The 24,212-nt window shown below is 45.5% G+C and overlaps 1 protein-coding gene across 2 annotated transcripts in view; it reads left to right on the top strand.

Moving 5' to 3' along the window:
* c2cd2l (c2cd2 like) overlaps nucleotides 1-24,212 on the top strand; it is a 137,636-nt gene that overhangs the window by 102,401 nt on the left and 11,023 nt on the right. For both annotated transcript variants that reach the window (XM_080214617.1, XM_080214616.1), the window contains exons 4-10: nucleotides 635-742; nucleotides 2,101-2,202; nucleotides 6,362-6,479; nucleotides 7,396-7,519; nucleotides 17,714-17,778; nucleotides 19,716-19,843; nucleotides 22,857-23,028. In XM_080214617.1, coding sequence (XP_080070743.1) covers nucleotides 635-742; nucleotides 2,101-2,202; nucleotides 6,362-6,479; nucleotides 7,396-7,519; nucleotides 17,714-17,778; nucleotides 19,716-19,843; nucleotides 22,857-23,028 — 817 coding nt within the window. The remainder of the gene's footprint in view (nucleotides 1-634; nucleotides 743-2,100; nucleotides 2,203-6,361; nucleotides 6,480-7,395; nucleotides 7,520-17,713; nucleotides 17,779-19,715; nucleotides 19,844-22,856; nucleotides 23,029-24,212) is intronic.

Here is a 24,212-nt window from a genome sequence, read left to right as displayed (position 1 = left end):
GCCCCGCCATTCAATAAGATCATGGCTGATCTGTCGTGGCTCAGTTCCACTTTCCCGCCCTCTCCCCATAACCCTTAATCCCCTCTCTTATCAAAAACCCATCAACCCGCTTCTTAAGAAGGCCTACAAAATTATGAGAGGCATCGAAGGAGTGGATAGTCAGACGCTTCTTTCCCAGGGTGGAAGTGTCAATTACAAAGGGGCAGAGGCTCAAGGTGAGAGGGGGGAAAGTTTAAGGGAGATGTACAGGGGAAGATTTTCACGCAGAGAGTGGTGGCTGCCTGGAACGCACTGCCAGAGAAGCTGGTGGAATATTAGCAACATTTAAATGCATCTGGATGGGTACGTGAATAGGGAGGAAATAGGGGGATACGGGCAGAAGGCTTTTTGTTAGTTTAATTAGGGCTACGTGATCGGCACCAGCTTGAAGGGCCAAAGGGCCTCCTCCTGTGCTGTGCTTTCCTGCGTATTCTTTGTTTGGGATAGACAGACTTTTAGTGTCTCGGGGAATCGAGCGATACAGGGAGTGAGCAGGAAAGTGGAGTTGAAGTCCAAGGTCAGCTTTGACGGGCCGAATGGTCTACTCCTGCTCCTGTTTCTTGCGTTGCTTTGTTGATTTGTTTTTGTTCTGCAGATGGAGATTTGTTTGGAAGAAGCAGAGGTGGAGGGTCTGCTAGTTACCTGGTCATTCAAGGAACCTCCTGCCCTCTCCCTCACCGTCACCTCCAAACTCCAAACAGGGGTAAGAGAATCAGCAAATTCCTTTTTCCTTATTTTAGGTGTTATATTTTACTTAATCACATGAATGGGGGATGGACTCTGCCTGGGTGAAGCATTGACTGAGCCTATCAGTTGAATTTACTCATAACCCTCCGTTCCTAAGCCAGATCAGTCATCAACAACTAACATTGCCTTGTCTTGTTGATTGCAAAATTCTGGCCGCAGACATGTAGTGGCTAATGGAATGTTAGAGTGTGGCACGGTGGCACAGTGGTTAGCACTGCTGCCTCACAGCACCAGGGATCCGGGTCGAGACCAGCCTTGGGTGACTACCTGTGCAGAATTTGCACGTTCTCACCTTGTCTGCATGGGTTTCCCCCGGGTGCTCCGGTTTCCTCCCACACTGCAAAGATGTGCAGATTAGGTGGATTGGGCCATGCCAAATTGCCCCTTGCTGTCCAACAATATGTAGGTTAAGGGGATTACCGGGGTAAATACATGGGGGCCTGGGTGGGATCCTGTCTGAGTATCGGTGCAGACTTCATGGGCCGAATGGCCTCCTTCTGCAATCTAGGGCTTCTATGCTACCAACCAAAAATGTGATAGAGTGTTTTTATGAAGAGTTGTCATAATGAGGAATGTGTTATGGGGACAAATTATGGTATATGTTGTTCTGCTCATATTGGAGGTGGAGACAAACCACCTAAACTTTGCTAAACTGAAGAATTTGACCAGCCCCCAGCACCTTTCCCCCACACAAAATCAAAATCCTGGGGTCCTTACTTTGTAAGAAAAGGGAATGGAAATGTAGTGAAGGACAACTTGCCATGTTAGCTTATAAGGGCCAACACAGTAGCCATCCATTGGTATAATGGTGGTTGGTGACAATTGCCATAGCAATGAAAGCACCCGATAAGAACCACTGCATCTTGCATTTACATAATGATGTTCGTGTACAAACTTTTCATGCCTGGAGCAGTGGCTTTGATGCTCTGATTGACGTTACTCTAACCGCACTGGTGATCATATATTGTAAAGTGGACCATGTAGTGCTGGGAAAAATCTGACACCCACAAGATATGTGACCATCTACAGACCTGAGTACTGGGTGGTCTGAGTTGGAACTTTGGGAGTGTCTATCTATGGGATGTCCATATTGTCGGAAATTGGGTTTGGAGTCTTTCTCAGCCAGACGGTCTACAAAATCTAAAGTGTGGTTGCACTGTGACGCATGGGACCTGAAAGTTATGTTGGAAAATGCACTGAGTGCGCACACTGCCGGTTGTGTTCTGCCAGTTATAAATTGGGTCTGTTCTCCATCACTACACTGCCAAAGAAATTCCAAATTTGTTCACCTCTTCATATTTTTTGCCTGGACAGGGAAAAGCGGACATTTCCACCATCAAAGAATTGATTGAGGATACGATAGTCAGCACCAGCCCAGCCATGTTGATCAACCTTAAGGCACACGTAACACACACAGTAAGTGGCCCTTTTGTTGCTTCAATCTGTTCCACCTCTGGCATCGCACATTTCCTGTCACTCCTGCCTCCCCAGCAAAGTACATGCACAACAGAGATGTTTGCAACCCCCCCCTCCCCCAACCTCCAGAACTCAGGAAGTGGGGCCATCATGATTACTAACCAAAGGCTTATTTTTGAACCATTGGGGTGATTTTGGGCATGAATTAGACCAGACAAGAAGTGGAATTACGCTTGCTGTCTGTTATACCTCACAACCAATACAGCGTGGTATTAAAATCAATAACATTGAATATTAGGAGAGATATTCCATAGGCAACCAGCGTGTGCGTGACTGCTTATTTTGAATCCCCATTCATGTCCCTCGTAATTCCTGATAATTATAAAGTTCACCAAACTGGTTCCTGGGGTGAGGGGATTGTCTTGTGAGGCGACACTGAGTAAACTAGGCCCATTTTCCCTAGAGTTTAGAAGAATGGTCGAACTGAAACATATAGAATTCTTAAGGGGCACATGCTGAGAAAATGTTTCCCTCAACTGCATGAGGTCACAGCCTCAGAATAAGGGGTTAGCTGTTTAGGACTGACATGAGGAGGAATTTCTCCACTGGGAAGGTTGTTCCTTTGGAATTCACTGCCCTGGGGGAGCTGTGTATGCCCACTCACTGAGTATATAACCAATTGATTTTTGGGTACTAGAGGAGTAGGGTGGGAAAGGTTTTTTTTTTATTCATTTGTGAGACATGGGCATCACTGGCTGACCGGCATTTATTGCCCATCCCTAGTTGCCGGAGAGCAATTGAGAGTCAACCACATTGCTGTGGCTCTGGAGTCACATGTAGGCCAGACTGGGTGAGGATGGCAGATTTCCTTCCCTGAAGGACATTAGTGAACCAGATGAGTTTTTCCAACAATCATGGTCATCAGTAGATTCTTAATTCCAGATATTTTTTATTGAATTCAAATTCCACCATCTGCCGTGGCGGGATTCGAACCCAGGTCCCCAGAACATTAGCTGGGTTTCTGGATTAATAATCTAGCGATAATAGCACAAGGCCATCGCCTCCCACTTTGGAAAGTGGAACTGAGGTTGAAGATCAGCCAAATAATGGAGCAGACTCGAGGGACTTAACAATCTATTACAGCTCTTAGTTCTTATTTTCACATGTCAAATTGGCTGCAAATGTAGTGCCGTGGATTGGTAGATGTGCCAAGGTGCCGAGATCTGGCCTGTGGGTCAGGTAGAGTCTGCAAAGATCCGGCAGCTTCAGATGCCTCTTGTCCTGGAATTCCTTAACATCCCATTTTCTCCTGTCTGAATTGTGTGGGGCTTTCAGCAGATCTGCTGCCCGTACTTTTCCTTCATTGGCGATTAAATCGGATAACCACAAACAAGTTCCATTCCTTTCAGCTTAGGATGAGGGTAGATGAGCAGTAACTTTGTCTGTAAACTTGAGAGGTGAACCTGGAGGATTCTGAGGCACAGTAGTGCCCCTCAAAAGCAAAACCTGTAGACATTCCTGCCCATCCTGTTGAAATGCTATCATTGAGCCATTGGTGTTGCAGACAGATTTTTGGCCTTAATGTAAGATGGAAGGAGAAAATGGTCACATCTAGTAAGAAAGATCAAAACATTCTCTCAAGTAAGATACAGTGACTATCCCATCTATATATTCTTACTCTACTGTAGTCTTTTATAATCTTAAAACCAATGTTTCTATATGTGTATATGTACAAAATTCTGGTAGTGCATGATTAGAGTTAGAATAGAGTAGAATCATAGAATCCCTACAGTGCAAAAGGAGGCTATTTGACTCATCGAGCCTGCGCCAAGAACAACCCTGTCCAGGCCCTTTCCCATAACCCCACATACTTACCCAGCTCATTCCCGTGGCACTAAGGGCCAATTTAGCATGGCCAATCAACCTAAACCACACATCTTTGGACTGTGGGAGGAAACCGGAGCACCCAGGGGAAACACAGGAAGATCATGCAAACTCCACACAGTGAGCTGAGGCTGGGATTGAACCTGGGTCTCTGGTGCTGTGAGGCAGCAGTGCTAACCATTGTGCCACCTTGCCACCCAGTTACTGTTACCAGTCACTGAATATTATTGTTAATCCTAACATTTTGGGTCTGGGTGATCTTTCACCAGAACTGAAGGCAAAGAAAACAGGACAAGATTTTTACAGAAGATGGGATAAATTGACTAAGATAAATTCACCGACAAAAAGACAAAAGGGAATGCAAATGGTGGCAACAATGGCTAGGAAGGGTGCCAATAGTGGCGCATTCAGAGATTAGAATGTGTTAGTGCCAGGACAAAGGGGCAGAGTGTCAGAGGACAACCTAGACATGAAACAGGTGGCCCTAGTGGAGAGGAGAGTAGAACACAAGATGGAAAGCAAACTTCAAAAAACAATGGAAGAAATGAAAATTTTAAACATAGTTTTAAAAGATATAATAATGTGTAAAACAATAGAAATATATAAGATGAAATAACATAAATGGAAATGGGCTGTAGGTGCGGGAGAGAGTTCATACTCTGACGTTGTTGAACTCAATGTTCATTCTGGAAGGCTGTCAAATCCTACTCAGAAGATTCTCTCTCCACAGATGCTGTCAGACCTGTTGAGATTTTCCAGCATTTTCTGTTTTTGATTCAGATTTCGGCATTCGTACTAATTTGCTTTTATTATTATTAGTCCATTGTGTCAGCCTGTTTGTTTAAGAGCTAGAATAGGAGGGACTTTCCAGCCTTTCCCGCTGGCAGGGTCTTTCAATCTTGCCAAACGCCATCCTCCCTTACAGCGAGATAGGGATAGGCAAGCAACACAGAACACCGCAGACAAGCGGGAACTGGAAGATTCTGCTTTCAGAAAACATGCCACCTGATGTCTTTAGTGAAATAGTTGTTCTGTGACTTTGAATCTATACTATAATCTGAGGAAAAGTATTCATGTATAATATTATTGAGAAGTTGAGCCAAGGCCTGCAGTGAAAGACAGCCACCAAAGTTTGTAGATCCATACAGCACAGAAGCAGGCCTTTCTGTCCATCACACCTGTGCCAGCTCGTTGAAAGATCTGTAAATTTAACCCCGCACCCCAACTTTTTCCCCATAACCCAGCAACTTTAGGAATGGATAACAAGTGCTGCCAACAACTGTCTCTTCCGGTAAATGTATTTTTCAAAAGGTTGTCCTGTTCAAGTGGGTGTACATGGACATAGAGAGTTGGACATAAGCTGAGGAGTAGATTGCATTAAGGTGACTTCGAGGTTGGGTTTCTGAAGCCTGAAGCTTTTTGGAGGAAGGGTGGGTTATGGGTGGTGAAGAATTCTATTGTGTGAGATCCAGTAAAAGAAATTACTGTAATATTTACAATATGAATCAGCAGAAAGTCAAGAACTTTCAAGACCTTATGGGTGGCACAGTGATTAGCGCTCTGCCTAACGGCACCAGGAACCTGGGTTCGATTCCCGGTTTGGGTCACTGTCTGTGCAGAGTCTGTATGTTCCCCCTGTATCTGGGTTTCCTCCGGGTGCTTCAGTTTTCCTCCACAATCCAAAAGATGTGCTGGTTAGGTGCATTGACCATGCTAAATTCAGTGTACCCGAACAGGTGCCGGAGCATGGCGACAAGAGGATTTTCACAATGGCTTTATTGCAGTGTTAATGTCAGCCTACTTGGGTCAATAATAAAATAAATAAACTTTCTAGTATTTCAAGAAAAGAATTAGAAACCGTCACTATGATATAAACTAATGTTCCTCATCAAAGAAAGACCATCATCTATTGTTTACGCAACTCAGTTGGCTGGACTGCTGGTTAGTGATGCAGAGAGATGCCAACGGCATGGGTTCAATTCCCATGCCAGCTGAAGTTATTCATGACGGCCCCACCTTCTGAACCTTGCCCCTCGCCTGAGGTGTGCTGACCCTCAGGTTGAAGGTTAAAAGGGAGAACAGCCTATGGTCCTCTGGGACTGTGGCAACATTGACATTTACACATAGTAGTGTAATGATGGTAGCCAATGGAGATCTGCAACACATTTTTGAACTTTGGTGAAGGAAGCGAGATTGTGAGCTAGCAATCTGGGCACATAACAACCTAATCGTCCAATGGGAATTGTAAAGTAACCATTTTCCTCCTTCTGTCTAGGTGCCCGCTGAGAAACTTTGCAAGGGGTTGGCATCTCCAACAAAGGCAGTGCTCAATGCCGGGTGCAGGCTGGTGGTCAGAGAGCTGAAGGCAATCGTGGGCAGAGCAGAAGAAATGGGTAAGTGTTGTTCTAGGTAGCGCCCTCGATTCCAGCATCAACGACCCTTTGCTCCACGCTGTGACTTTGCCACAGGGCTGGATGAAGAGGAATTCAAACAATTATTTTTGATGTGCAGTCACTTGTTTCATTGGCCAACACAGCAAAACAATTTTAGGCAATAGGGTCACATAAGTAGCAGTGAGAGGAGTGGTCATTTAATCTGTTGGGGCAGCACGGTCGCACAGTGGTTAGTACTGCTCCCTCATAGAGCGAGGGACCCGGATGTGATTCCTGGCTTGGGCCAATTCTGTGTGGAATTTGTACGTACCCCTCCATGTCTGCGTGGGCTTCCTCCGGATGCTCTGGTTTCCTCCCACAGTCCAAGAATGTGCGGGTTAGGTTGATTGGCCATATTAAATTGCCCCTTAGTGTCAGGGGGACTAGCTTGGGTAAATACATGGGGTAATGGGGATAGGACCTGGGTAGGATTGTGGCTGATGCAAATTCGATGGGCCAAATGGCCTCCTTCTGCACTGTAGGGATTCTGTGGATTCTGAGTAGTGTTGAATTCGGGATAAATATAGGGCACTTACAGAGTAAATGGTCCACTCATTTTCAGAAAGAATACTTCCACGGGATCCTCTTTATTCACCTATAAAGAAAAATTGGGCTTTGAATTCACAACTCATCTGAAAGAAAGCATCTCCAACAATGCAGCAGTCCCTGAGTCTCACACTGATAGTGATAGCTTAGATATGAAATGGAGCTGGAACCTACCACACTCTGTCTCAGGGTGCTTCTGCCGAGCCACACTCATACTTCATCTGTAACTTGCTGCCCTCTTCTGTGTGTCACTGTGGGACAGGGATTGAGATTCCACATCCTGTGCTTTGCAACCTAAAGGTTATTTTTCCCCCTTAATCATACCTTGCAGGAGGTGGAGAGCTAAGCTGTGTAGTGGAGCTCGATAGCCCAGTACAGCTTAAAAGAACCAAATCTCTAACGCCCGAGTCTGGAGATGGGAATGCGGAACTGAAATGGAATGAGGAGCTGATCTTGTAAGTAATTATTCTCTTAGTGTAAGACAATGAAACCTCACAGGAGAAATTTCCACCATCTGCTACCCACATTCTTTTTTGATTTGATTTATTATTGTCACATGTATTGGGATACAGTGAAAACTATTGTTTCTTGTGCGCTGTACGGACAAAGCATACCATTCATAGAGAAGGAAACGAGAGAGTGCAGAATGTAGTGTTACAGACATAGCTGGGGTGTAGAGAAAGATCAACTTAATGCAAGGTAGGTCCATTCAGAAGTCTGATGGCAGCAGGGAAGAAGCTGTTCTTGTGTCGGTTGGTACATCACCTCAGACTTTTGTATCTTTTTCCCGATGGAAGAAGGTGGAAGAGAGAATGCCCGCGGTGCGTAGGGTCCTTAATTATGCTGGCTGCTTTTCTGAGGCAGTGGGAAGTGTAGATGGAGTCAGTGTTTGGGAGGCTGGTTTGAGTGATGGACTGGATTTTGTTCACGACCTTTTATAGCTTTTTGCAGTCTTGGACAGAGCAGGAGCCATACCAAAGCTGTGATACATGGTTGGTTGAAGGTTATTTGAGTTTCGGTGGGGAAATCTTACTGCAATTAGACCCACAGCAAGTTTCTTCTCAGGTCCATGGGCTGGATTTTGCTCTCACCCACTAGGAATGTTTTTGGTGAGTAGTGTTGGGGGGAGAGGGTGGTGGACAGTGGCAAGAGGCTGGAACGTAAAGGTAGCAAACCCACCACCTTTTTGTCAACCCCCAAGCTGTTCCACACAACATAATGGCTGGACTTCACCGACCTGAACTGCAATTCTCCAGTCCCACTGCAGAGACTGAAGTTTTGGCTAAGTGCCAAATTCTCTGTTCTCACTGGCAGCAGTGGTGGGGTGAACAGGATCGGAAAATCCCAGTCAGCAGGTACGCAGGAGCTGAAATTAACCCCCCCCACCCCTGCCAACTGTGCCTGTTTATGGTTGGCACGGGCGGGTAGGCAGGAGTGGGCAGCCTGTTTTTTTAAGGAAACTGCTTAAAAGGTGGAAAGGATTGAGAGGGAATGTTTATAAAGTCACCCCTAAGCCTTCTAAGCTCCAGGGAAAAAAGTCCCAGTGTATGCAATGTCCACTATGCCACCATTCTTGGTGTCATCTGCAAACTTACTAACTATGCCACCTAAATTCTCATCCAAATCATTAATATAAATGACAAACAACAGTGGACTCAGCATTGAGCCCTGAGGCTCACAGGCCTCCAGTTTGAAAAACAATCCTCTACAATCACCCTCTGTCTTCTGTCATCAAGCCAATTTGTCATCCAATTGGCCACCTCGCTCTGGATCACGTGAGATTTAACCTTATACAACAACCTACCATGCGATATCTTGTCAAAGGCCTTGCTAAAGTCCATGTAGACAACATCAACTGCACTGCCCTCATCTACCTTCTTAGTCACCTCTTCAAAAAACTCAATCAAATTTGTGAGACATGATTCTACACTCACAAAGCCATGCTGACTGTACCTAATCAGTCCTGGCATCTCTAAATGCCTGTAGATCTCTCAAAATACCTTCCAACAACTTACCCACCACAGATGTGAGGCTCAATGTCCTGTAGTTCCCAGGCTTTTCCCTTTTTAAACAAAGGCACAACATTTGCTACCCTCCAATCTTCAGGCACTTCACCTGTGGCTGTCAATGATTCAGACATCTCTGCAAGGGGACCTGCAATTTCCTCCCTAGCCTCCCACAACATCTTGGGATAACTTCATCAGGTCTCAGGGATTTATCTACCTTGATGGGCTTTAAGATTTCCAGCACCTCCTTCCATGTACACTCCTCAAGACATCACTATTTATTTCCCCAAGTTCCCTAATATCCATGCCTTTCTCAACAGTAAATACCGATGAGAAATATTCATTTAGGATCTCACCCATATCTTGTGGCTCCACACACTGATGATCTTGTTGATCCTTAAGAGGCCCTATTCTCTCTTTTGCCCTTTATGCATTTGTAGGAGCTCTTTGGACTCTCCTTTGCCTTAACTGCCAAAGCAATCTCAAGTCCCTTTATGGCCCTCCTGATTTATTTCTTAACTGTACTCTGACATCCTCTATACTCTTCAAGGGATCCACTTGATCCTAGCTGCATGTCATAGAACATAGAACACTACAGCACAAACAGGCCCTTCAGCCCACAAGTTGCGCCGATCACATCCATACCTACCAAGCCATAGAACTATTTGTAACTCCCAATCCCATTAAATCCCATATGCTCATCCAGAAGTCTTTTAAAAGACCCCAGCGAGTTCGCCTCTACCACCACCGGCGGCAGCCGATTCCACTCACTCACCACCCTCTGAGTGAAAAACTTACCCCTAACATCTCCTCTGTACTTGCTTCCCAGCACCTTAAACCTGTGTCCTCTCATATGCCTCCTTCTTCTCGATAGGGCCTCCATATTCCGAGTCATCCAGGGTTCCCTACTTTTACTAACCTTGCCTTTCACTCTAAAAGGAATGTGGTTACCTTAATCCTGGTTAACACACTTTTGAGTCTTCCATTACTAGCCGTCCCTTTGCTTGCCAACAGACTCCCCCATTCAACTTTTGAAAGTTTCTGCCTGATACCATCAAAATTGGCCTTGCCCCAATTTGAAATTTTAACTTTTGAGCCAGATTTATCATTCTCCAGTTAATTTAAAACTAATGGAATTATCCCAATTGGTCCCAAAGTGATCCCTCATGAACACTTGTGTCACCTGCCCTTCCTTATTTCCCAAGAGGAGATCAAGTTTTGCCTCCTCTCTAGTTGGGCCATTCACGTACTGAATGAAAAATTCCTCCTGAATACACTCAACAAACTTCTCTTCATCCAATCCTCTAATACTACGGCTGTCCCAGTCAATGTTGGGAAAGTTAAAGTCCCCTACTATTACCACCCTATTTTTCTTGGAGCTATCTGTAATTTCCTACATATTTGTTCCTCGATTTCCCATTGACTATTTGGGGGTCTATAGTACAATCTTATCAAAGCGATCTCCCCCTTCTTATTTCTCAGTTCTACCTATATAGACTCAGTGGGCGAACTGTCAAATATATCCCCTGCCATGATGTCCTACCTAATCAAAAATGCAACTCCCCCCTCCTCTCTTACCCCCATTCTATTTTTCCTATAGCATGTGTACCCTGGGATAGTGATCTGCCAGTTCTGTCCTCCCTTTGCCACGTTTCAGATAACATTGCAGTCCCACCTACCCATCCCTGCCCTGAGTTCATCTGCTTTGCCTGTCAGGCCTCTTGCATTGAAATAGATTTGTGTTGGCGTGCTGTGCAAAGAACCAAGATGCAGTCCTAAACAACAGCAGAACTGTCATGAAAGTCAGTTTAACCACAGTTTGTCAGGTCAACCCATGGTAATGCCCAATGTAAGCAGGAGGTGATGGCCCAGTGGTATTATCACTGGACTAATATTCCAGAAACTCAGCTAATGTTCTGGGGACCCGGGTTTGAATTCCGCCTCGATAGATGGTGGAATTTGAATTCAATTTTAAAAATCTGGAATTAAGAATCTTCTGATGACCATGAAACCATTGTCACTTGTTGGAAAAACCCATCTGGTTCACTAATGTCCTTTAGGGAAGGAAATCTGCCATCCTTACCTGGTCTGCCTACATGTGACTCCAGAGCCACAGCAATGTGGTTGACTCTCAACTGCCCTCCACGGGCAACTAGAGGTGGGTAATAAATGCTGGCCCACCAGCGACATCCATGTCCCACGAATGAATTAAAATAAAATAAACGCAGTTTAATCTAGACTTCCCTTGCCCTCTGCCCTGCTTTTGCCTGACCTGTCTAGTAGTAGGATTACTGACGCTGCCTTTACTATTTATCATGCTCTCTTCAATTTCCATGCTGTCCTCAACCTTCTCTTCTGCTGCATGAAGCAATGCCAATGGAGTTGTTGACTAATCACAACAACTAATCTGCTGTAACTGCAGGGTTTGCAACTTGGCACCATTGGATATTGATGGGGGTGGTGGGGGGTGTTGTGTGGAAATGGGGGAAACACAATACTGGTGGTGTATGTTGCTTGTCCTTTGATGTTCCTTCTCATAGATCCTGACAGCTGTAGCTTGCTTAAGCCCCGTTTATGCAGAGATAACAAGTCCCAGTATTTTTACTTTTCCCCACATGTTGGCATTACTACAGCAGTGAGCTGGCCAGAATATTGTCAATCCAGACTGAAATCCCAAACCTCAGCGGGTTCGAGCACCAGTGAAAAGCAGTGACTCACTCCAACACAACGAGCACTATTTACTAGGCTTTGGCTCAATGGGAGTTGAAAGTTATTTTTGGGATTTCCTAACACTGGAACAATTTCACCAGCAGCCAGACATTCCAACATCTGTCACTGCTGATGGGTGATGGTTAAAATCGGAAATGGGTAACTTTAGAGGGAAACTATCCTGTAAATGGCAGAACCCTGAGGAACATCAACATACAGGGGCAAGCATGTCCACAGTTCCCTAAAAGTGGCAACAGATGGCCAAGGTGATTAAGTCGGCGTGCAGCGTGCTTGCCTTCATCAGCTGGGGCATTGAATACAAGAGTTGGGAAATTGTGTTGTTGCTTTATAAAACCTGGGTTAAGCCGCATTTGGAGTATTGTGTGCAGTTCTGGTCACCACACTATCAGAAGGATGTGGAAGCTTTGGAGAGAGTGCGAAGAAGGTTCACCAGAATGTTGCCTGGTCTCGAGGGTGTCGACTGTGAGGAGAGGTTGAATAAATTAGGATTATTTTCACTGGAAAGACAGAGACTGAGGGGAGACCTGACAGAGGTCTACAAAATTATGAGAGACACAGACAGGGTGGATAGTCAGAGTGGAAGTGTCAATTACAAAGAGGCACACATTCAAGGTGAAAGGGGGAAAGTTTTAGGGAGATGTGCGGTGCAAGTTTTTTCACACAGAGAGTGGTGGGTGCCTGGAGTGCACTGCCAAAGGAGATGGTGGAAGCAGACACATTTAGCACATTCTTTGTTTGTTAAAGTTTGGACAGAATGACTCATAGTGTCCTTACTTTATCAGGATTGACTAAACACTGTGCTGATGGTTAAGGGGCTGTGAATCACTATCTAATGACGTCTTTCTCAAGCCTTTATAAAGGGTGCAAAATTCCCACATGGAGACGCTTACATTTTTATTCTCCATGGTGTTCAGTCATATTTCTGACGTAGGATATTTAATTGTGGTCATGAACAGGCAAATCTCAAGTTACTGAGATCAAACGCCACAGACATTGAAAGAAGCAGTGAGAATCTCTTCTCACAGTAGGGCAGCACAATGATTAGCACTGCTGCTCGTAGCGCCAAAGATCAGGGTTCAATTCTAGCCTCGGGTGACTGTTACGTGTGGAGTTTGTACATCCTCCCCATGTCTACGTGGGTTTCCTCCAGGCACTCTGGTTTCCTCCCACCGTCCAGAAATCATAGAATCCCTACAGTGCAGAAGGAGGCCATTTGGTCCATCAAGTCTACACCCACCACAATCTCTCCCAGGCCCTATCCCCATGACCCTACAAATTTACCTTATTAGTCCCCCTGAAACTAAGGGGCAATTTAGCGCGGCCAATCCACCTAACCTGCACTCTTTGGACTGTGAGAGGAAACTGGAACACCGGAAGAAACCCACACAGACAGGAGGAGAACTTGCAACCTCCACACAGACAGTGACCAAAGCCTGGAATCGAACCCAGGTCCCTGGCGCTGTAAGACGGCAGTGCTAACCACCGTGCCACCTTATGATGTGCAGGTTAGGTGGATTGGCCATGCTAAATCACCCCTAGTTTGTATGTTAGGTAGATTAGCATTGGTGGATGTGCTGGGTTGCGAGAATAGGACAGGGAGGTGGGCCTGGCTGGGATGCTCTTCGGAGGGTTGGTGCAGACTAGATTGGCCGAATGGCCTCCTGCTGTGTAGGGATTCTCCCAAATTCTCCACATCGCGTACAGATTCTTCCCTTTCAAGTATTTATCCAATTCTGTTGTGAAAGCTGCTCTTGAATTTGCTTCCACCACCCTTTCAGAGAGTGCATCCCTGATCTTCATAACTCCCTGTGTGCAGAAAGACAAAAACCCCACTTCTACTCTGATTAACGAAGGAGATTGTCATCAACTTCAGGAAGCATAAAGGACAATATGCCCCTGTCTGCATCAGTGGAGACGAAGTAGAAAGGGTCAAGAGCTTCAGGTTTTTAGGAATCCAGGTCACCAACAACCTGTCCTCGTCCCTCCACGCGGACCCTATAGTTAAGAAAGCCCACCAACACCTCTACTTTCTCAGAAGACTAAGGAAATTTGACATGTCAGCTACGACTCTCACCAACTTTTACAGATGCAGCATAGAAAGCATTCTTTCTGGCTATATCACAGCTTGATATGGCTTCTGCTCTGCCCAAGACCACAAGGAATGACAAAAGGTCGTGAATGTAGTCCAATCCATCACACAAACCAGCCTCCCATCCATTGACTCTGTCTACATGTCCCGCTGCCTCAGCAAAGCAGCCAGCATAATCGAGGACTCATGCATTCTGGACATTCTCTCTTCCACCACCTTCCTTCGGGAAAAAGATACAGAAGTCTGAGATCACATACCAACCAACTCAAGAACAGCTTCTTCCCTGCTGCTGTCAGGCTTTTGAATGGACTTACCTTGTATTAATTTGATCTTTCTCTACAGCCTAGCTGTGACTGTAACACTACATTCTGCACTCTCCCCTTTCCTTCTCTATGAACGGTATGCTTTGTGTAGCACGTAAGAAACAGTACTTTTCACCATATGTTAATATGCAACAATAATAAATCAGATCAAAATCCCTTTCCAACGACCTTACTTTGGTGATTTCTGATTTCAGACTTTCCTGTGAGGGAAAGCAGTGCCTATTTGATTACTACGCCAAAATCCTCCTCTGTATTTCATATTTATACAGAGTGTCAGTCATTTTCCTGAGCTGTGCCACATGGGAAAAGTTACTATTACATTGGGAGAAGTTTATATTGGTAATGTCTATCGTAAAGAGGGCTGTAGGCATTTATAATGGAGCAAATTGATCGTAAGTGCATGCAGACTAAAGATATTCTTACGGATGTATCAACTGATTCCTGGAGTGCTCCCACCCACCCCAGGATCAGACATTCCCGCCCGCTGGTCCGTTAAATTTTCTGTCACACCTGCAACACAAAATCCTGCCCATAGAGTTTAATAACAGAGAAAGGGCTAATAAGCTCATTGCATGTGCACTGGAGATCAAAGAGCTGGCTATTTCACTTAGAATCGCCACAGTGCAGAAGGAGGCCATTCAGTCTGTTCAGTCTGCATTGACTGTCTTAAGAGCATCTTACTCAGGCCCTTACTCCCCTCACCCTATCCCTCTAACTTCACACATTTGCCATGTCTAATCCATCTAACCTACACACCTTTAGACAGCGGGAGGAAACCGGAGCACCCGGAGGAAACCCACGCAGACATGGGGAGAACATGCAGACTCGACACAGACAGTGACCCAAGGCTGGGAATCGAACTCAGGTCCCTGCTGCTATGAGGCAGCAGTGCTAACTACTGTGCCACCATGCCACTTAATGTGGAAATAGGTATAGCAGGAGGACATTCAGCCCTATAAGCCCACTCCTACTTCAATGTGATCATGGCTAATCGATTTCAACTTCAAATTCCTACCAGAATACACCTAAACTCCCAAGTCCCACTGCTGAAAATTTAGTTCTAAAATCCAAAACTAATATAAAAGATAAATATAAGGTAAACACGGTACTCTTCGTTAAAAGAACTGCACAAAGCAAACTCACTAACTCATTCATGTTTTCATTGCCCTGCCTTTGCCTTCCCTATCTTTAGTAACATCCTCCAGCTCAAAGCCTTTGAGGTCTCTGCACTCCTTCAATTCTGGAATCATGAAATCCCCAATTTTAATCACTCCACCATTGTGGTCATGCCTTCAGCTGCCAAGGCTTTGGAATCTAACTCCCGAACCACAGCCTCTTTACTTTTTATCTCTCTGTCCTAACTCCTCAAAGGCACTCCTTTATAACCCACCTCCTTGGACAAAGCCTTTGATCACTTGTCCTAATGTCTGCTTCTGTGGCTCAGCATCGAGGTCTATTTGATAACACTTCCAGGTGAATGTGTGACAACAGAGCCGCATGGTGGCACAGTGGTTAGCATCGCTGCCTAACAACACCAGGGACCTGGGTTCGATTCCGGCCTTGGGTGACTGTCTGTGTGGAGTTTATCGGTAGCGATGTCAACCGCGTTTTACGTAACTCGCTCACCCAGCCGCTGGGTAACCCGGCATGGCGATCACCTTTGGCAGGACTGGAAAAACAGGTTAGATTTGGGAGACCCTATCCAGGGCTGGAAGAACTCACCAGTGGGAAGGACTGGAAATTTCAGCCCTTTAAGATCAGAGGTGGCAGTGGCATTACGGTATTGTCACAGGACTAATAATCCAGACGTTCGGCGTAGTGCTCTGGGGACCCGGTTCGAATCCCACCATGGCAGATTTGAATTTAATTTTGAATTAAAATTCGAGTGATGACTATGAAACGATTTTCGTAAAAACCCATCTGGGCTCCCTTAAAGGGAAGGAAATCTGCTGTCCTCACCCGGCCTGGCCTACATGTGACTCCAGAGCCACAACAATGTGGTTGACTCTTAACTGCTCTCTGAAATGGGTGGCATGGTGGCACCGTGGTTAATGACACTGCCTCATAGCACCAGAGACCTGGGTTCAATTCTGACTTTGGGTGACTGTCCATGTGGAGTTTGCACATTCTCCCTGTGTCTGTGTGGGTTTCCTCCAGGTGCTCCAGTTTCCTCCCACACTCCAAAGATGTGCAGGTTAGGTTGGCCATTCTAAATTGTCCCTTAGTGTCAGAGGGACTAGCAGGGTAAATACATGGGGTGACAGGGATAGGGCCGAGGTGGGATTGTTGTTGGTGAAGACTTGATGGGCCAAATGGCCTCCTCCTGCACTGTAGGGATTCTATGATTCTCTCCATGATTTTATGAAATGGTCTAGCAAGCCACTCGTTTCAAGGGCAATAAATGCTGGCCCAGCCAGCAGCACCCCCACAATCCTGAATGAGTTTTTAAAGAACGGTTAATGTTGCTAACAGATTGGTGGGTCAGATATCAGTAAACCGCAGTGAGAGTGTGTTACTCAGCAGAAAGTGGGCAGGATTAGTAGTAGTAGGAGGAATTACACGCGCTGTTTGTTTGGAACTGATAAGCAGCAGGGTGAAGTCAAAGCAGTTAGAAGCCTATCGCAATGCTACAGTCTGACCTGAGGGAACTAAGAAAAGTGTGAGGCTCCACTGCAAATAGGCTGCAATAACCTTGCTCACAGAATACCTATCGAAAGGTGTGATTGCAGAACTCTGTGACAGGCAAGCCTCTGAGAATTACTTCCTGCTGGAGGTGTCTTGATTTGATTTGATTTATCACGTATATTAACATACAGTGAAAAGTATTATTTCTTGCGTGCTGTATAGACATAACATACCATTCATAGAGAAGGAAATGAGTTTGGAGTCACCTGGAATATTCTCCAATCTGGGTGGTGAATATTTCCTCACACATCCTGCACAGACAAAACTATCGCTATGGGTACTTACCACTATGGGTCTCAACTGCTGTCACGGTGGCACCGTGGTTAGCACTGCTCCCCACAGTGCCAGGGACCCGGGTTCAATTCCGAACTCGGGTGACTGACTGTGTGGGGTTTGCACATTCTCTCTGTGTCAGCGTGGGTTTCCTCCCACACTCCAAAGATGTGTGGGTTAGGTTGATTAGCCATGCTAAATTGCCCCTTATTGTCAGGGATTTTAGCAGGGTAAATACATGGGGTTATGGAGATAGGGCCTGGGTGAGACTGTTGTCGACACAGGCTCAATGGACCCAATGGTCTCCTTCTGCACTGTTGGGCTTCATTGATACAATCTACCCATTTCCTTAAATCCGAATTACACAGCACAGCAGGAGGCCATTTGGCCCATGGTGTCCATGTCGGTTCTTTGGGAGACCCTATCCAATTAGTCCCATTCATCTCATTCTCCACCTTGTGTCTTACAACGATTGTTCTGATATTAAAGTTCCCTCACTGTTAATCTCTTTAGTAACGTGCTGTGTTTTGTGTTCTTTGCTAGCGAGCTGGGAGCAAGAAGCAAGGCGATGAAAGTGAAAATTGTGGAAAAGACAGAGCAAGATGAGAGTAAGTGTCTGCTTGGAGCAAGAAAATCCACATTAACACCAAGAAATCTTTTATTCATTGGGCTAATTAGGAAAGAGAGAGTTGCATTAATGAAATGACTTTCATTACCTCAAGATGTCCTAAAATGCTTTTGTGTCACTGTGATTGAAACACAGTAACTAAATTACGCAAAATAACTTAGGGCAGAATTTTGCCGGCATGTCTGCCCAAGGTTCGTACGATCCCGCTCGAGGCCAAGAGAGAATGCCGTTCTCTGAGCCCTGTCCACCCCCGGAATCGAGACGGCATGCCGGTAAAATTCTGGCCTATGACTCTATAGCAAGCCCCCAAAAACAGCAATGTGATGATTGCCAGATAATTTATTTTTAATGATAATTGAAGGATAAATATTGGCCAGGACATGGGGGAGAACCGTCCTTCTGGTCCTCAAATAGTGCTGTGAGATCTCTCAATGTCCACCAGACAGGGCTTCAGTTTAACATTGAAGTTATGTCCAACACTCCCTCGATAGTCCACTGGAGTGTCAGCCTTGATACTGGGCTGAAGTCACTCTACTGGGACTTGAACCCACAACCTTCTGACTCGGAGATGAGCATTTTATGATCATGCGAGTGGTGAGGCAGTCAACATGGACAGGATTGGGGCAGAGTTCTGCTCCTGCTCACGCTCGCTGTGACTTCCTATGTCTCTCCTCTACCACTGAGCGTACTCGGAACTATGAGACTTGCATCTCAATTCCGAATTTCCTGGTCTTCAGGCTGAGTTTTGCTCAACCTCATTTCCATTCAATCTAACATGCAAACTGTACAGACAGATCTATCAGAGTTCCCTATTTGTTCGTTCTTAAAATGCCGAGTTTGCCTTGGCGCACGTTGACTGACCAATGGAGTGTTGAGCCTTTAATGCCATTTTTCACTGATTGACGGAACGGGAGAGGTGGTTTTGTCACGGGAGGTCTTGTACCTTCTCACTGCTTTCAGGGTTAATTGAGTAAATTCACCAGGAATATCACTGCTGCTGAAAGATGATAAGGAGTTGCTGGACATGGTGGTTTCATGGATTGATGGCCATGTGTTAATGAGACATGAAGTTGCATTATCATTGAATCCTACAGTACAGAAGGAAGTCACTCCACCCAGCGAGTCTGTACCGACCACAATCCCACCCAGGCCCTCTTCCCGAAACCCCACATGTTTACCCTGCTAATTCCCCTGACACTAAGGCGCAATTTAGCATGGCCAATCAACCTAACCTGCACATCTTTGGACCATGGGAGGAGATGTTAACCTGGCCATCTTAGTTGGGTTGTCAGACGGGGATCATAAATTGCCTACAGTGCAGGAAGAGGCCATTCAGCCCATTGAGTCTGCACCAGTCCTCTGACAGAGCATCCACCTAGGACTTGTCCCTATAACCCCATGTATTTACCCTACTAATCCCCGTAATGCACACATCTGTGGACACTAAGGGGCAATTTAGCATGGCCAATCCACCTAACCAGCACATCTTTGGACAGTGGAAGGAAACTGGAGGAAACCCACGCAGACATGGGGATAATGTGCAGACTCCACACAGGCAGTCACCAGAATTGAATCTGGGTCCCTGGTGCTGTGAGGCAGAAGTGCTGACCACTGTGCCACCATGCCCACTGATTTTTTTTTTCAGTCTATTAGGGGGCCTATTCACCATGCTCATGGTGACTCCTTGCCTTTTAACGTTTTTGTACCAGCAATTGTATCCTTTGGCAATTGCATTGTTAAAGACAGGTGATGACCTCACCTGTAAATGAACACAGTTGGAATGAAGGGAAACAGACAGAGTCAGTCATTGATGGATTTAACAAGACTGTTCGAAGCCCCAGAACCTTGTCCAGTGATGGGTGGGTGACACTAATCAATTATAAGGAGGAATCACATAATCTATTTGTTCTTTTGCAGACATTTTATTGGGGCAAAGTGTGATCGCACTGGATTTATCGCGAAGATCCCCTTCCGGATGTCATAACTTTGCATTAACGGCCAGCCCAGGGCCGCCGAACACTCCTCCTGGATCAGTTTCATTGGAGGTAAACTAACTCCCTTGCCTATAACTTTTTTTTGCTTTGTTTTTATTTTCCCCATTTCTGGTCCCTTTAGAATTGATTTATTATTATCACATGTATTAATATAAAGTGAAAAGTATTGTTTCTTACATACCACACAGACAAAGCATACAGTTCATAGAGAAGGAAAGGAGAGAGTGCAGAATGTCGTGTTACAGTCATAGCTAGGCTGTAGAGAAAGATCAACTTAATGACAGTTAAGTCCATTCAAAAGTCTGATGGCAGCAGGGAAGAAGCTGTTCTTGAGTTGGTTGGTACATGACGTCAGATTTTTGTATCTTTTTCCCCGAAGGAAGAAGGTGGAAGAGAAAATGTCCAGAGTGCGTGGGGGCCTTAATTACCTGATTGCTTTGCCGAGGTAGCAGAAAATATAGACGGAGTCAATAGGTGGGAGGCTGGTTTGAGTGATGGCCTGGATTTTGCTCGCGAATGTTTGTAGTTTCTTGCAGTCTCCAGCAAAGCAGGAGCCACACCAAGCTGTGATACAACCAGAAGGAATACTTTCTATGGTGCATCTGTAAAAGTTGGTGAGAGTCGTAATGGACACATCAAATTTCCTGAGTCTTCTGAGAAAGTAGCGACATTGGGCTTTCTTAACTATAGTATCGGCATGGGTGGACCAGGACAGGTTGTTGGTGATCTGGACACCTATAAACTTGAAGCCTTCGACCATTTCCACTTTGTCCTCATTGATGTAGACAGGGGCACGTCCTCCATTATGCTTCCTGAAGTCAGTGTCTATCTCCTTCATTTTGTTGATGTTGAGGGGGAGATTATTGTCATCACGCTTTTGTGCATCAATCCCTGATCACCCTTCTTTATGATGTGGAGATGCTGGCATTGGACTGGGGTAAACACAGTAAGAAGTCTCACAACACCAGGTTAAAGGAGAACTCCCACTCACCTGATGAAGGAGCAAAGCTCTGAAAGCTAGTGGTTTTTGCTACCAAATAAACCTGTTGGACTTTAACCTGTGAGACTTCTTACTGTGCTCACCCTTCTTTAGCCAGGCCATGCTGGATTTCTCTGGAAGATCTTTGTAGCATTCTTCAATTGGAAAGTCCATAAACTTTCCCTTCCTGTCATTTTTGATGAGAATTTGCAAATAGCTGATGCAGCGTATGAGCTGCTTTGGGCCACAAACAGGTGCATCCGCCTCTTAGTAACCACAAGGAATATGACAGCTGAAGATAAGGTTCACTGACTTTAACAATCGATTGGCACAAACTACTGAATTACATAAATCCACCCAGATTCCAGGTTCAATTCCTGTTTTTTGTAGAGCTCAACTGTGATGGTGCCTACAGTTGAATTGCTTGCCAACACTCACCAACTCGGCTCACTGGCAAAAAAAGTGAGGGTATGGTGTAATGGGGTATGCTAGCATAGTGCTTCTGTTATGAGACTAATCCAAAGGCCTGGCAATATGGGTTCCAATTTCATCATGGCTTGTAACACTAATGGTAAAGTGATTCATCATTCACCTGATGAAGGAGCAGCACCCTGAAAGCTTGTGATTCCAAATAAATCTGTTGGACTTTAACCTGGTGTTGTGAGACTTCTTACTGTGCCCACCCCAGTCCAACACCGGCAACTCTACATCATCATTCATGATGCTGATGGAACTATTGGATTATTGTGAAGCAACAGTGCTAACCACTGTGCCACACTTCAAAAGGATACAGACAAGTTGGTGAAATGGGCAGACAAAGGGTTGTTGAAATGCGATGAGAACAGCAAAGAGACAATATAAAGTAAAGAGTACAATCTAAGGGTGGGAGGGTATGGTGCAGGAACATATGTGCATAAAAATGGCAGGACAGGTTGAGAGAATGGTTAATAACCTATTCAGTATCCTAGGCTTTATAATTGGGGGCACTGAGTTGAATTTTGTCTGCCAATTCCACCAACTTGTCTATGTCTTTTTGAAGTGCTGCCGCACAGCGCCAGGGACACGGATTTGATTTCTGGCTCGGGTCGCTGTCTGCAGAGTTTGCACGTTCTCCCCCATGTTTGTGTAGGTTTCCTCCGGGTGCTCCAGTTCCCTCCCACAATCCAAAGATATGCGGGTTAGGTTGATTGGCCATGCTAAGTTGGCCTTTTGTGTCAAGAGGACTAACAGGGTAAATGCATGGGATTATGGGGATAGGGCCTGGGTGGGATTGTTGTCGGTGCAGACTTGATGGGCCGAATGGCCTCCTTCTGCACTGTAGGGATTCCAAGTTCTACACGATCCTCCTCCTCAATTCACAATGCTTCTGAATTTCATACTATCTTTAAGCTTTGAAATTGTGCCCAATACACCAAGGTCTGGGTCAGTGATGGGCAAGTTAGGCTAGTGAGTGGGCTGCATGAGTGGCCCACCTCCATTTCTGAGGGCCGCAAGATTGAAGTCGGGCTTGTTCACTAACCATGATGCTGTGAATAAGATTAAATACATTTAATATACACTGAATATTTTCTGATGAGTTATGTAAAATGCTCAATCATTTATATATTAATAGAATGGCCATCAACTTTAAAATGGTAAAAACAAAAGAAATATTGACACTTTGGACAGCTCTCACGGTCAATGTTGTGAGCAATCAGCACGCACCCCACTTCACCCACTCTTGCTTTACTTGTGAATCATTTCACTCACACCGATAGGAAAGAAACTACATGATGGAAATCAGTGGAACGTGGAAACTCTGCACATGGGCAACGGTCAACAAAATAACTCGTGGACCGCACTCAGAACCCAGGTGTGGCCCCTGGGCCACAGGCTGTCCACCCCGGTCTAGGTCATTAATATATGTCAGGAAAAGCAAGTGTCCCCACACTGACCCCTGGGCAGCTTCAGGACAAATCATGAGACGATTAATATTGCCCTTAATTATTGTTTCTAGATGTTTTCCCAGCACCAAAGTTCAACTTCAAAGGGAAGCAAAATCGAGATAAAAGCAAGTAGTAATAAAACAATGGATTTTTTTTGCAGCTAAGTTATATCGAGTCGACAGATACGAAGACCACGCAGTCATTGGTCCCTGCGCGAACCACTGTCACCCCGACAAAAAAGATTGAAATGGACCGAACCATTATGCCTGATGGAACTATTGTGACAACAGTAACAACCATCCAGTCCCGGCCCAAGATGGATGGAAAGCTGGGTAAGTTTTCGCTTTCTGTTTGTGCCCATCTTGACTCTTCCAGTTACGCTTTGGGGAGTTTTGGTCTCCAGCCAAAGATACAAGAAACAGGAGTAGACCATGTGACCTGTTGAGCCTGCTCTGCTATTCATAGAATTGTAGAATTCGTACAGTGCAGAAGGAGGCCATTTGGTCCATCGGGTCTGTACTGACCACAATCCCACCCAGGCCTTATTCCTGCAATCCACACATTTCCCCTGCGAATCCCCCAACACTATGGTCAGTTTAGCATGACCAATCAACCAGGTGGCACAATGGTTAGCACTGCTGCCTCACAGTGCCAGGGACCCGGGTTCAATTCCCAGTTTGAATCACTGTTTGTGCAGAGTCTGCATGTTCTTCACGTGTCTGCATGGGTTTCCTCTGGGTGTTCCGGTTTCCTCGCACAGTCCAAAGATGTGCTAAATTGTCACTTAGTGTCAAGGGAATTAGCAGGGTAAATACCTGGGGTTACGGGTAGGATTGTTGCCAGTGTAAGCTCAATGGGTCGAATGGCCTCCTTCTGCACTACAGGGATTTATAATTCTAACCCGCATGACTTTGGACTATTCCTTTAAAGTTTGTTTTTTGGAGTGACAAGTAGGCTTACATTAACACTGCAATGAAGTCACTGTGAAAATCCCCTAGTTGCCACACTCAAGCACCTGTTCGGGTACACGGAGGGAGAATTTAGCACGGCCAATCCTCTTAACCAGTACTTCTTTCAAACTGTGGGCAGAAACCTGAGCACCCAGAGGAAACTCACGATGACACGGGGAGAATGTGCAGACTCTGCACGGTTGGTGACCCAAGCCAGGAATTGAACCCGGGCCCCTGGCGTTGTGAGGCAGCAGAGCTAACCATTGTGCCACCCTGCTACCCCAGTACGATCATGGCTGTGCATGGGCTTCAACTCCATTTACCTTCCCGCTGCCCATATCCCTTGAAACCCTGAGAGACTAAAACTATTCCAGCCTTAAATGTATTCAGTTCCAAAGATTTACAACTTTTTGCTTGAAGTAATCGCTCTTCATCTCAGTCTTAAATGATCATCTTCCCCCTGTGTGGAGACTGTGGCCCCCATGTTTTAGGTTCCGGGGGGAGGAATCTGTCAATCCTACCTATCAAGGCTCTTCAGAATTTTGAATGCTTCGGTGAGAATGTCT

This window comes from Carcharhinus amblyrhynchos, chromosome 29 (genome assembly GCF_965287045.1).
Source record: "Carcharhinus amblyrhynchos chromosome 29, sCarAmb.v2.hapA, whole genome shotgun sequence".
NCBI classification, from domain to species: Eukaryota; Metazoa; Chordata; class Chondrichthyes; order Carcharhiniformes; family Carcharhinidae; genus Carcharhinus; species Carcharhinus amblyrhynchos.
The sequence above is the reverse complement of the archived record's forward strand: the minus strand, read 5'-3'. Positions and strand labels throughout refer to the sequence as shown.